Source organism: Lates calcarifer, linkage group LG16_LG22 (genome assembly GCF_001640805.2).
Source record: "Lates calcarifer isolate ASB-BC8 linkage group LG16_LG22, TLL_Latcal_v3, whole genome shotgun sequence".
NCBI classification, from domain to species: Eukaryota; Metazoa; Chordata; class Actinopteri; family Centropomidae; genus Lates; species Lates calcarifer.
The window spans coordinates 10,917,394-10,931,162 of NC_066848.1; the positions used below are offsets into that span (position 1 = coordinate 10,917,394).

A 13,769-nucleotide genomic window follows, 5' to 3' on the forward strand; every position below is an offset into this window, starting at 1 on the left:
TGTCCCTGATCGCGGGCAATGCCGTCAAATCGGTGACCCCCGTCTCCGCCGATTCTATCGCAAGGTCTCTACGAAGCATGGACAATGTCTCTGATCACGGACAACGTCTCTCTCATCTTTGACAAGGTCTCTGCGATCATAGACAATGTCTCTGATCGTGGACGATGTCTCCCTCATCCTCAACAATGTCTCTCCGATCATGGACCATGTCTCTGCGATTGTGGACGATGTCCTGGATAAAGTGGTGACACCTGGAGGAGATTAAAGAGAAAAATATGAAGGAAAATGATCAATACACTACTACCTATTCCTCATCAACAGTTTAACCATGAAAACACAGAAAAATATTAAACATTACAGCTGAAATAGAGCATTTAACAAAACATTTTATGCTTTACTATACTATGGCATTTTTTGACATTTGATGCTTTACTATACTATGACATTTTTGATGTCTTACGATAACATGACATTTTTCCTTGTATTTTGGATCACTATTACTTCTGCATTGCTTTTACATTACAGATTACTTTTGCTGTTACCTCTAATATTAGATTACCTTTATTATTATATATTACTTTTCTTATGGAATTGCTCAGATTATTAGGGCCTGAGAACGAAGCCTGCAAAGGCAACATTCAAGGGTGATCCTGCATCGGGCTTAGTTTGTCATACGTGGCCGAAATTTGGACCACATATGCCCAGATGTACAAAGAGTCTCCGGCTGTCATGACCTCAAACCAACAGGTAGTCGGCCATTTTCACTTGAATACACACATTTGGCTAAATTTTCGCCATTTGGGGACATTATATTTGAGCGAACTCCTCCTAGAGATTTAATCATATCAACTTCAAACTCAGTCAGTATACTGTTAACGCCTTTGTGATTAACAGCTGCCAAAAGCTTGGGTTCTCGTCAAAGGGTGCAGCCGTGGCATCACCTCAAATTTGCTGCTGTTAACGCTGACATGCAGGTATAAAGCAGCCAGGTACAAACGCAATATAACACAAAATAACTACAAATAGACACAAAACGATGACAACGACACGAAAGACTGCTATAAACTGAGTTAAAATGACCAGGATGGAACACAAAATTACAAAGAGATGCAATATGTCGGTAAAGTGACTTAACAATTACAACGGGGATTTAAACAGACTATCAAGAGCCCCTTGGATTTTCACCCGTTCACGTTGGGGTCCACAACTCATGTCAGGGATGCCTCAGTCATGGAAACACAAACACACTCTTACCTCATCTTTATATACAGTCTATGACTCTTACCCACGCGATAAAAACTTTAAAAAAAGAAGACTAATGTTAACATTCGCCGCTAACGCTAGCCGCTAGCTAGTTAGCTCCTTAGCCTTACCTTCGCGTGTGTTCAGCATCCAGCCTCACTCATGTCCGACAAAAATTAGCTTCAAAGCTTGTTTTACCATCCACGCTTCTTCGGTAATTACGTGTTCTCACAGTACTGACAAACCGGGACAACGGTTCAAACGCTGATTTAAATCTGTTTTCCGACTTCATTTCTCCACCTCTCTGCGCTTCATCGACAATGGCGACAGGAAGCCAACAACGGCAGAATTTCCTGTGACGCTATACAGATACACATGCTTTACATACACACACACACATAGAGACACAGCATCAGTAACTGTAAACGGTGCACAGAAACAACAAGCAAAAATGAATGGTTAATTAAATATTTAATGCTGAATTGAGAACCTATGGAATGGGTCAGTATTGTAGGCAATATTATTATGGTTCAATGGTTTAAATTTCGACTATTAATTTAACCCCTATGCTTAACCCTTAACTTATGCCTATACCTATATCCTAATTTAAACCTTAAATGCCTTGTCTCGACTGTGGTGAACCTGGTATTTTTGAAACTTATATTCCTGTGTATTTGTGTTGAAATGATTGAAAGGGACAAAATCAGTGCCAAAGTGAGCATGAATTGTATACCTGGTAACTGCAAACAGCTGCTGCAATGCAAAACAAACAATGCATTTGTCTGTGTCAAAATAAGACCACTAAAATGTTTGTTCTTGCCACTGACAAATTCAGATTATGTCTGACAGCACTGTGGGTAGAATTCCTACAGAGATAGACTTTTTATTTAAGAATAAGATCTTTTTTGATTAACCAGAATCATCACTATGTATTTTTATATAGTATCCATCACTGTATATATTGCTACCAGACTCCATTGACAAAAATAGTAATTCTACCCAGCAGAACAAGGGAGTTGTGGGAATACCACTGCCTCAATGAGTTAGTTTGATTTAAATACAACACACTGTTAAAGATTAAACCAGTGGTTTTCAAACTTTTGGGTCTCTTACGTCTCACAAAAGCAGTGCGTAGTCGGGGTCACATTTCGAATGTCTGACATTTTTGTTAAAAGCTTCACAACATAATGATTTTCCACTCCAAATTTCTCACACAATTTCATTTCAAAAAGTGTTCAAATAATCCAATATCTCACAAATGAATAATTGAGAAAAGGTCTAAAAACTGAAAACAGATTTGTGATTTCTCTCCAATAAATCATCTCACAACCCCTTGGATTATTGTTCAAACCAGCTCCACCTCCAGCAGCTACAACAGTAACATGCTGCTTATAAACTGATGCTTCAATATTAATCATCTATTGATCTCATATATAAAAATATATTAGTCAGAGGGACCAAACTAGTAATTTTACTTTAATACTTTAATTACGTTGCTGCTAATACTTATGTACTTTTACTGAAGTAGGACTTCTACTTGAAATGGATTGTTTTTACATTGCTGTATTGATACCTTTAGTGAACTGAATACTTCTTCCACTGCTGCCAAGAACTTAATTAAAAGTTTACATACATTATTTGTTGTCAGAATCACATTATCCAACAATAATATAAGATACTGACTAGTAGCTACACTTTTTAATATAATTAATTTACCTTGTCGATCATGTAACATCTCAGTGATGTCATCTGGCCCTGGATTCTCAGCTGACTCATGGAGGTCCAGCAAGGCCTCCTCGCCATTTGTGTGTCTTTGTTGATCGTCTCTGGACTTAATCCTCTACTCTCGTATACGCCGTCAGTGCATCCAATGTGGGCTCAACTCTCTGATAACCGTAGTTCACTAGCAGCAGACACAATGTTGTTTAAAGCACTCGGGCAGCCTAAAGAAAACAACAAAACTGAAGTTAAACATTTGTACCAATAAGGAAACAGTTAACTACATAAACATAGCCACATAAGTCATGTTACCTTTGACGAGGTGGTCACTGCACAGATGAACTTTAGGCCTATCCGACCCCACTCACTCCAACCGTTTTTCAATTTCTTGCTTTTTCCTCCTCATAAACAATAATATAACAACTTTTGTCACTCAATAGAAGCTGCTTGTGATTTCTTGGTTTGATCGATTTAAGCAACAATAAACAAGGCAAACCCTAGGCATTACTGAGACCCTGTAGTAGCCCTCTCATGTAAATAACTTAATGCCTTCCAGCTTCATTTTGATGACGCCATACGCAAACAAATTATTGACCTGTGGTCTGTCCAGTAACAAACAAGAATAGTTGTCCTGCCCTTCTGTTTGTGTTTGTGTAATGTGTTGAGACTTTTTCCCCCCAGAAAAAGACAGATCGTTTGGCTGCCAGTGAATGAGAAATGACTGTATTGTCATGACTATAAACCTGAAAAAAAAATGGGCTCATGAGGCTTTGTTTTTACAACACTGCCACAGTCTTATCTGAAACACAGGTGTCTTGTAGCAGACAGTGCATCAGTCTCAGCATACCGCTTTTAATGATCCCAAAGAAACTCTGAAGTCGGCTTTAATGGGAAGAAGTGTGATAACACCCATGTGTTATCTGACACTTAGACTGAGCTTCATTTTACCCTCCATCACTCTATCACTCAAGCTGTCATTTACAGATGGTTCCTGTTTAATGGGAACAATTACTGAGGCTGTAGTCAAGTGATGAGAAACAGGTGATTTTGTAAAGAAGAACTATTGGCATTAGTATTACTCCTTCTCCATCCTCAGGTTTTTTTTTTAAAGTCTTGCACATTAAAATGGCAGAGACACTGAGGTTTGAGGACAGAACGGTGTGGCTGATTGGCTGAAATAACTCTTCACACACAAAACCACAGCAACAAGGCCCTTGTTCCTCTGTTTTGCATTTTGTTTGCCACTTCAACAGCTTCATATCACGCACCAATCTTCATCACTCCAACAGCCATCAGCGCCCCGAGAGTCTTATTCTCGCTCCTGCTCTCAGTCTGAATTAACACCAAGGCCTTTCTCTAACTGCCCTGGGATGTTCAGCGGCGCACAATCAAATTGAACGGTGACAATCACTAATGGATGATTCGCTGGCAGCCAGACACTGTAATGTAGCACTCAATGAAAGGAAACATGCTCATCAATTTCACACTGTGGCTAACACAATATTGCTGTGGGTTATTGTTGAGGGACATTTTTCATTCAAGGTGCTACCCAGACTGGGAAAATCTTCCTTGATTGTGTGTGCGTGTGCGCATGTGTGTCGATTTCCTGGAGAGGAGATAATTAATTTGTAGCACAGTGGGAGAGCCAAGGAACTAGCCCATTAGAATCACTCCAGGCTACTTGGTGCTTTTTGCTGTCCTCCTGCTCAGCCCCATTGTATCATGCAAATGGCTGCACTGAAACTTTGGGCATGCTAAACAACACTTGTTAGAGACAAAGCAGAAAAAGCAGGAAATTTGACAAAGTGAGAGTGCTCGTCGATCAAAACTCCCAATTTGTGACAGACTCACAGTGAGCTGAGGTGGAGCACATACAGTAGTTTTGCCCCTACATGGATTGTAACAGATCAAAGACAGCAAAAACAAGCTATTTCTGCTTTTAAAAATGAGTTTAACAACCAGCCACACTGCATTAATGTTGTGTTTCTGCTTTATTCCGCAACCATGGTTACTTCTGCAAGATCAAATGGAAAAAACACAGTAACAACCCACTGAATAATCACGTCACTTGTAATGAATGAGTTGCCTAGCCTTTTGAGAAACAGAAAATACTGCAGTTCACATTTCACATTTCATTTTCTCCTAATTAAGACATATTTTAAGTACCTTGAAAGAGGAAAAAAACATCATGCAAATATGTTCACAATTGTATTCACAGGTTGATTAGTGGGACAACAGAAAATTTGGTTAAATAAATACCAAGCACAAAATAAAACTCTTCTGATGATCGGTGTAGAGAGAGAGAGAGAGTTCGTCTGATGAGTACAAGTTTATTTATGCTTCAGGCTCAATCGGAGGATTGGAGGGAAGAAGTATGGAGAAGCCTCTAGTCAATTTGTCTTACTGACATATGATGCTGACAACACTTAAAAAGAAAAGTTTGATGAAGAAGAACTTCAGTACTTATCCCAAAGAGACAGCAGCTGACCAAAGCTCTGTGCGTAGGCTGAGCCTTGTTGACAGGAGATACGTCTTCTCTATCTGCGTGTCCCTCGCAGCGAAGGAGATGAACAAATCTGCAGCCTTTTGTCCGCTGAGTCCTTGGGGGCAAACCTAGAACAGACTGCAGGCTCCTCTTGCTTCACTGTAAACTGAGGAAATGCCATGTGGAGATGCTGGTATTATCATGGTCGATATAAACAGTCAAGAATAAATAAAAGGTATAGGAGTAGTTTCAGCGTTGTACTTTACCTTTAAGATGGCACCACAACCTTCACAGTGAAATCAGTTCAAAGAAAAACAACAAAAACATAATTAATTGAAAATGTTTTGTAACTGTGTCAAGGAGTCTTTTACATGTGCAGTTGTAAATCTAGCAGCAAATAAATCTTGAACTAATAATTAATTAGTTAAAACACAAATGTGGCACTTTTTACTGCAATAAATATGAAGCTCAAGTATAAATGTCATTGCATTGTTTAACAGTCAAATTGACTGTAAAACAATAACAATCTATATGCATGATTTAAATGAGAAGATTTGTGTATAATCTGTTTTAAAGTAGGGTTTAACATTTATGATGCTAGCAGTCATTCCAGTGTCTCTAAAATGACTTATTTAAGCCTCCTTAACAAGAGGGATTGCTCAGTTTCTCATCTACTGTATATACCTGTCTGGTATATCCACTTTAATCTTCTGTTCTTATTTGTTTTGACACATATAACATTTTGAGTGGCAAAGAGACAGACTTGATGGAATACACTGATCTGGAACTAGAAGCCCTCCTTCATCTCCTGGATATTGCAAGCTTTCATTTGATGAGAATCTGGTGATAAGATTTACTGATTGTACAGAGCTTAATGAATCTGCTTCCCTCACTGTCTTACGCAGATAAGCTATTTCCACATAGTTAAACAAAGTAAACTTCACAAACACAAGCCCAAAGAACAGAAATAGAAGCATATTTTGAGATATTATAACACATCACTTCTGTTCCGCTGTTTGATATTTTCATATTTGAGCAGACGCAGCTGTAACCAGCTGAGACAAATAACTTTTACTTCTTCCATTATGGATGTACATTATTTACATAAAAAGATCAATGTCCTTGCAAAAATACAAGTATTTTCAGTCAAAAAGTGTTCCTTTTTCAAGACGCAAGTATAAATCTGTACAGTCTCCTCAGAGGGATTAGGCAGCACAGTGTGAACTGGTCCATCCATGCATGGGTAGCAAAACACTCGAGACCATTCATTGTGACCGTGGTTTCATAGCTTGCTGGAAGTAACTGCCAAAGAAGATGTATTGCTTTTGAGTCGGTCATAGACTCTCAACATTAAAACACATGGGGCGCTTCATCAGAGAGCTTGATGTCTGTGTGAGATGGCAGGTAGCCTGGCAAGGGAGGAAAGAAAGGAAAAAGACAGAGGAGGAATTTTATGTAGCTATTTGCATGCGGCTGTATTTTTGCAGGCAAACACATTTATCTTGGATGGGTCGATTGTTTAGCTATGGGTAGAGGTAAATCAACTGGAACCTCATAGATATTTCTTGATGAAAATGCTTTCACCACTCTGCTACTTTCCTGAAGCACTAATTATTTTATTGGGTCAAATAATTCACCTAGACATTTCATCACTTTAGCGTGCACTTGATTGTGCCTCACTCACTTTTGAATACTAATACCTCGCTGTGTCAAACTCAGGTTGGCAAATATGTCAATATATGGCATGTAATAAAAACTGTATCTTATCTTGGCAACTCATATGATAACACAGGGGGAGGAAGAGTTGCATCAGCACTTATCAATAACAGAATATCAGATATCACTTCCTGTCAGCTTCAACTTATGGCCACTGTTCCTCTATGCAGGTGCAGTATTTAATGCACTGTCAGAGCTTTTGCCACAACTTTCACTGCTGTACTAAAGGGTCAGTTCACACAAATGTGGTATCTGACTATGCAGATAGTTTTATTTTTCTGCACAGCCACAACTCAAGCACAAAGGAGACTGACCCAAATGTTGTTTGTGGTGCAAGAACTAGATCTAAAAAAATCAACAGCAACATGTCTTTCCAGTAACAATGTTCTGGTTAAGGTACAGTCACATTTGCCTTCTGTTCAATCAAACTGCTCCTCACTCAGCCCCAAAAAGGATGTGAATGTCACCATTCTGGTATGGTAATGAATGCATATGAGCAGAGAGATCATCAGCTGTAAGTGGTTTATAATAGTGATGCTGCAGTTTGTAGTCTGGTAGTGTAGTACTGTGCTATACAAGTTCATGGCACATTGCTAGTTTTTATTTCCTTGTAACACACACTGTAATATAGTCTGTGCACGTGTTAATCTGAATTCATTTTAATTAGGTGTGCCTAATAAACTGGCAACTGAGGGTATGTTTATGTGCAAAACTTTGAGCGAATTGTACAATAGGTATCAGGAGAAAGTTATCCTGATCTCCTCTGCCTCCACCCAGTAGCGAGTTAACTTAAATGTTTGCAATGTGAATAGCCATCTGAGTCTACTCTCTCTCTCACACACACACAGCATCACTGTTTCTGCAAATTTGCAAGGAAAAGTTCAACAAAGGTAAACTCTGACCCAAGAGTCTGCTGGAGCTGGCCTGGAATTTGCAGAGAAACAGGAGAAGCATGAATTTTTTAAGCAAACTAACTTCAATTTAAGTGAATGGAGGCTGGAGTAAAAATTCACCCAACCATACTTTTGCAGTTTTACTCCTCACAGGTGTCACTATGTACAGTTTGAGGAACTACTTTCTACTTAAGGAATAGTTCCAGTAAAAACCATTCACATTGTATTCTGTGGATTACTCAGAGTAATAGGGAAACGGTTCTGGGAAAGACATGTTGATATTGAATTTTCTAAATGTGATTTTTTTTTTCCAACAGCTAATGAGATTCCATCTGGCTCCATTGTGTTGGTGTAGCAGCAGACATCACAGAGACTGATATCTCAAAACTAGCAAACAAAACCACTACTACTAGATACCACTAAATGTAATTTAAAAAAAGATTTTTTGTCATTTGAGCTGAATTGACCCTTTAAGTGATTCTGCAGTTTTTACGACCAACATTTTGGTCACTTTGGAAGCTGGCCTCATTTGTTGCTATGAAAACTGATACATTCAATGCAAGTAGTGTTTACCAGCCTCTTTTAAAAGTCAATCCAACAATACATTAACAACAGACTTTCACTGTCCAGCATAAGAGTCTGAAAATAACCTGAATAAACCCTGTGCATTGTGCAGTAGCTTTAAGGAAGAAATGGACACATTATTCGACACACTAATACCTCTACTTTTCGAGTCCAACTGTACATCCACATGATCCAGTGAGGTCAGTTTGTCCCCCTCAGGGTTTGGGACTGCTATGGAGGTCACCGTCGGGATGACCTCTTGTTCTTTGTCAGGCTGCTCGGCTGTGTATGTGTTGATGCCTGGGATCTTCCTGTAGGTTGTGCAGAGTGGGGGGTAGGGTAGGGTTGGGAGAAGATTTAAGAAGAAAAAAAGGGCAAGTTAATGGAAACCTGGCATCAGGTCTGTTTCACTAATGCTTTCACTAAGCATAATGTGTCACACACTATTTTTAACTGTTAAGGATGGGAGAGGATTGCTTGAAAGCTCGAAAGTAGGGCATTTTGCATTCCACTGGGCATTGCTCTCTCACTTTCATATTGTTCACCTCAGTTTTCAATCAATTTTTCATCCCCTCAGATACACCCCCAATTCTGCTTAAAACTAACATCTTGCATTTCTAATTTCAGATTCTCCCCTTGTGATTTTGTGCTGCAGCTGGTGCTTTGACATTTGAGGCAGATTTAGAAACTCAAAGTTGATTTCTTAATGTAGTAATTATGATCCTAAAAGTTAAAGTTTTAAGTAACGTTTTACTTTATAATGAGAAAAATTCTGCAAACTACTGAGGAAATGAACCATTCTCCTGTGATTGGCATGGGATTACTGGCAGCAGAGGATGCTATTTACTGTATGTCCCTCACTGTATAATATATGTTGTCTCAGGACTTATCTCCTCAACCTTTCCTGCCATTTTGCAGAGTATGCCTCACCTTGAATGGCTGTGTTTAGCATTTCCAAAAGGTCAACCCTCACATTGTCAGATAGATGAATATTGATAACTGCAGGACTCTGACACCCATTCAGCACTTTGGGAGAATTGATTAGACTGTCATTCCCTGTAATATTCTGCAGATTGAGACAGAGGGGAATTGTCTTATTCCTCAAGCTATTATTGTGCTGCGGGTGTCCATAACTCAGAGATATATGGAGTCTGAATACTTCTGGAAAGTTTCAGGAGTTCAGCAGTGAGGTGCTTGCTTGTAGGTAATGGGGCCGACTCTAAATATGCCCATTATGCAAACACACACAAATAAAACAACAATAATATCTATCTTATTGCAGATATGTGCAATGATGTGGGGCTGAAAGTCTGAGGATTCATTTTCACATATTCTATCTATGTGAAGATATCCAGTACTCCCCTTGACAGCGCTCTATATATGATTACAATTCATTGTATCCAGTATACTGTACCTTTTAAATTTATATATTACAAAGATGGCCAAGCCCATCAGTACGACTGAAACGAGCATGATGACTGCAGTGCCGCTGTGGCCGCTATCACTGCTGTCCACAAGAGGAGCTTTGAAGGAGAAAGAATGAAAGAGAAAATTAGTGCACATACAGGCTGAATGAGAACAAAAGCAGCATTTGATGTTATATGAATACAAAGTAGATAGTATTCCTACAACTAAACAGTGGAGAATCACTACTGTATTGTTTTGCTGACAATATTTGCTTATGTCCAATCAACACTATATTTTTCTTCATGGTTTAGTTTATTTTATCAAGATAATCCACTCACCCCCACTCATCAATACTGCTCTCTAGGGAGTCTGGGTACATGTATTAAAACGTGGATAAAGACTAGTTTGTTTGCTTGTTAACCCACTATTCCTTCTTATCTCCAAACTGGGAAAATTGCACAAAGTGTGGCCTCCAGTAAGAGACAACCACCTCAAATGCACCTCTCTGCCCAAAAGTGGAATGAACTGCCGTGTATCCAGGTAGGTTTGCGACAGATGCAGCAGACTCACCCGGAGACAGCCGCGTGGCGTACACGTTCACCTGCACCCCCGGTTTGAGTGTGAACTGGATGAGGTCTTGGTTCAGAGCACTTAGCAGAACCTGAGAAAGCTATGAGGAGGAGTGACAGAGCAGAGAAGGCACCGTTAGCAGCGGCTGCACAGCAATATTCCACAGTCATCAATATTTCAGCCGCAGTCATTTCATCCAACTGCCTGAATTATGAATCAGAATTTTTGCTCCCTTCTAAAGAGGAGCAAATGTTGATGTGACACACGGAAAGCCAAACCTACCGCACCGAAACCCAGCAGGCTTTTAATAGCAGTGGAAACCCTATCAGGTAAAGGGCAGACTGCTTATGGTGTGGCAGTGACATTTAAAAAAAATTAATCTTTTGCTATTTCTATCACACCAGGGAATTTCTTTGGTATACCTATTTTCAAGACAACGTGATTAACCAATGTAAAAGTTCAATGAGGCAGAGCTATTGGAAATCAAAGTATGTCCTAATATCATAAAATGGCTGTTTTAATTTTTCTCCCCGAAGTACTTCAGGTTCCCCTGCTTTTCACACCTAGATGAAGCAGTCATTTAACAAGAGACCAAAATGCCTTCCCAGAGCCCATTTGAGTCCTTAGCCATGCCTCACTAATTCCATCTAGCTCTTTCTAAAATCTTTCCACTGGTTAAAATTAGAATGCTCTACACAGTATGAATAATTACTTTTTGTTCTAGTGGCATATCAGGGTCAGTAAATCTATTACACATTTTAATAAGCTGCTCCACACATACACTCACCACACATGCATGTGCGTATGTGTGGGCGCACGCTCACTCGGTGCATCCACATTGCAAGTCAGTCACAGGAGATGAGAACAGTGAACTGAAGATTTATTACCCTATTGTCTGTGAGGTTCTGCCAGGTAATCAGACAGGCTTTAGATAAATACATCTCTTTAATTCCCAATCCAGGCCGCCTGCCCCAGTTTGTCTTCTTTCTCAATGGTGCCAATTACATGATGCATCAATGTAATTAAATACCTATTAACTTAGTTCAAGACTGACTGTGAGCTGGCAAAATTATGTTTACTTGTGATACATTGAGGTCCTATCCATTATGAGGAATAAATGAGCTTGTCTAGCCGGTGCTGTAAAAACAACCCTGTTTAATTGTTTTGTTTACATATTGAACAGCTTTTTATAACATGATAAGAGATCAATTTTGAAGATCCAGGAATCTTACTTTAGTCTAAGAGAATGACAACCATGAAGCATGGTGGCTTGATTATGGTGTTATTATTATCTGAAGGTTTATGCAAGTACCTGAACTCCTGAAAGGTGCCATGTACTGAAATGCTGTGAGTTTCAGTGCTCTGACAGATGCAGTTTCAGAGCTTTTACATGGGAAGACATTGCCCTCTAGTGTTGACATTATGCATTACTCTTTCAGAGGGATTAAAATACAAGGTGCATGCGAGGGAACATTAAATCATTTAGCACTTAAGCAATAAAGACACAATATCTTATTTCAGAAAGACTGAGCTTCTGTGAAGAATTGGTTCAATCTGGGGAAATAAAAATGTGTTTTTTTCTTCTTTTTTTTTTGTTTGGAGGCAAAGAAAATGATCCTAAATTAACAATTGAAGTTTGTATTGCCTGATTAAACCATTAGAAAATCATGAATATAGTAGAATTAATAAGCAGTTCTTTGATTGAATAACTCTACAGGGAATCAGAGAGGTTTACTCTAGAATCTGGAGACTAAATGAGAGGGAATTGTTGCAGAGCTATATAAGATGAGATCCTATGTGTCTGCATGATAATAACAGTGGAGCTATAACATATTTCTCTTGTTCTCTGTATGTTCGCTTAATGGACCACACCAAGGTTTTTGCATCTTTTACCCCAATTACTACAAAAATGTACAGTCTTCATTATTGCTGACCTTTTCCAACCTACCATGCAGCCAGCAGGGTCCATCCATTTCACTGTGGTATGAAAATACATTTGCAGAGACTTTAAACTTGGCTGACTTCAGTAATCCATCACAGTGAGCATCATGTCTGCATTTATTTTTGTCAAAGTTAACCTTATTGTTGCATGGCAATGGAGTGCAGACTTTCCAAATCAAGCTGCACTTAAAACTGTGTTACCATGCAACGATAATGTAACTTTGACAAAAATAAATGCTGACATGATCCTCATTGTGATGTATTGCCTCACCTAAACAAGCTTAAGACTCTACAAGTTGATTTTCATACCAGAATGAAATGAAATGAATGGAAACCAGTGGCTGCATGAAAGGTAAGAAAAAAGGGAAATATATGTTAAATGTAAAACATTTAAATGTGAACCGTGATGATGCAAATTTCATTTGACATTCAGCCTCCTGTATGAGAGATTTTTAAATCTCAAAAAAAGAGACAATAAATGAGGTAGAAAATATATAAACCAGAAACAGTGGTAACTAACTCCTGAAGTAGTCAGCGATAAAAGAGAGAGATATCTGTGCAAGTACCTGTATCTGCTCACTGCATTTTGATCACAGTGCATACATACTTTGTGCTGTTCACAAACAGCGCAGTTAACTTTTCTTTGAAACATCTCTTGAATACACGTAACCTTGGAAAAAAAAATCAAGAGATATCTAGTAAAGAAACTAAGTGAGCCAAAGATAGTGAACCCAGTCTGGTAATATATTTGCTAAAGCACAAAAGATTACAGACAACAAACATTTAATATCACATTATACAACACTGACCAACAACTCCACTGTCTCTGTCAATTGGAAATTGGAGAAATAATCAGAGATAACTGAGCATGATTGCACTAACATAGGCCAGAAAGCCAGACAGTAACTACTAAAATCAAAATTTATACAAGGATGTGGAGGCAGTGTGGATTTGTTCAAGAGATTTCTAAAGAGATGAAAATATCTGGAACAGAAGTTCATCACTCTCTTGTTACATTATACCAGGGTGAAGACCTGCATATACTCAAAGGCACAGGATGAATATCCTTTAGTACTGCTAACAAGAAAGCTATCAAGCAACTGGTTTCAAACCATCCAACAAAGGACGACTGGACTGCAACTGTCAATGAAAAAAACTGTTAAGTGAAACTGACCTTCATCTTAATAAGCAACCTATTACATATGCCATTGAAAAACGTTCTTTCTGTAGTG

The 13,769-nt window shown here is 38.8% G+C and overlaps 1 protein-coding gene across 1 annotated transcript in view; it reads right to left on the reverse strand.

Annotated features, from left to right (window-relative positions):
- Positions 1-4,933: 4,933 nt before the first annotated feature.
- LOC108897341 (VPS10 domain-containing receptor SorCS1) overlaps positions 4,934-13,769 on the reverse strand; it is a 44,925-nt gene continuing 36,089 nt past the window's right edge. The window contains exons 24-27 of the mRNA XM_018696918.2: positions 10,597-10,696; positions 10,034-10,142; positions 8,776-8,930; positions 4,934-6,855 (exon numbers count right to left, since the gene is read on the reverse strand). Coding sequence (XP_018552434.1) covers positions 6,797-6,855; positions 8,776-8,930; positions 10,034-10,142; positions 10,597-10,696 — 423 coding nt within the window. The 3' untranslated portion in view covers positions 4,934-6,796. The remainder of the gene's footprint in view (positions 6,856-8,775; positions 8,931-10,033; positions 10,143-10,596; positions 10,697-13,769) is intronic.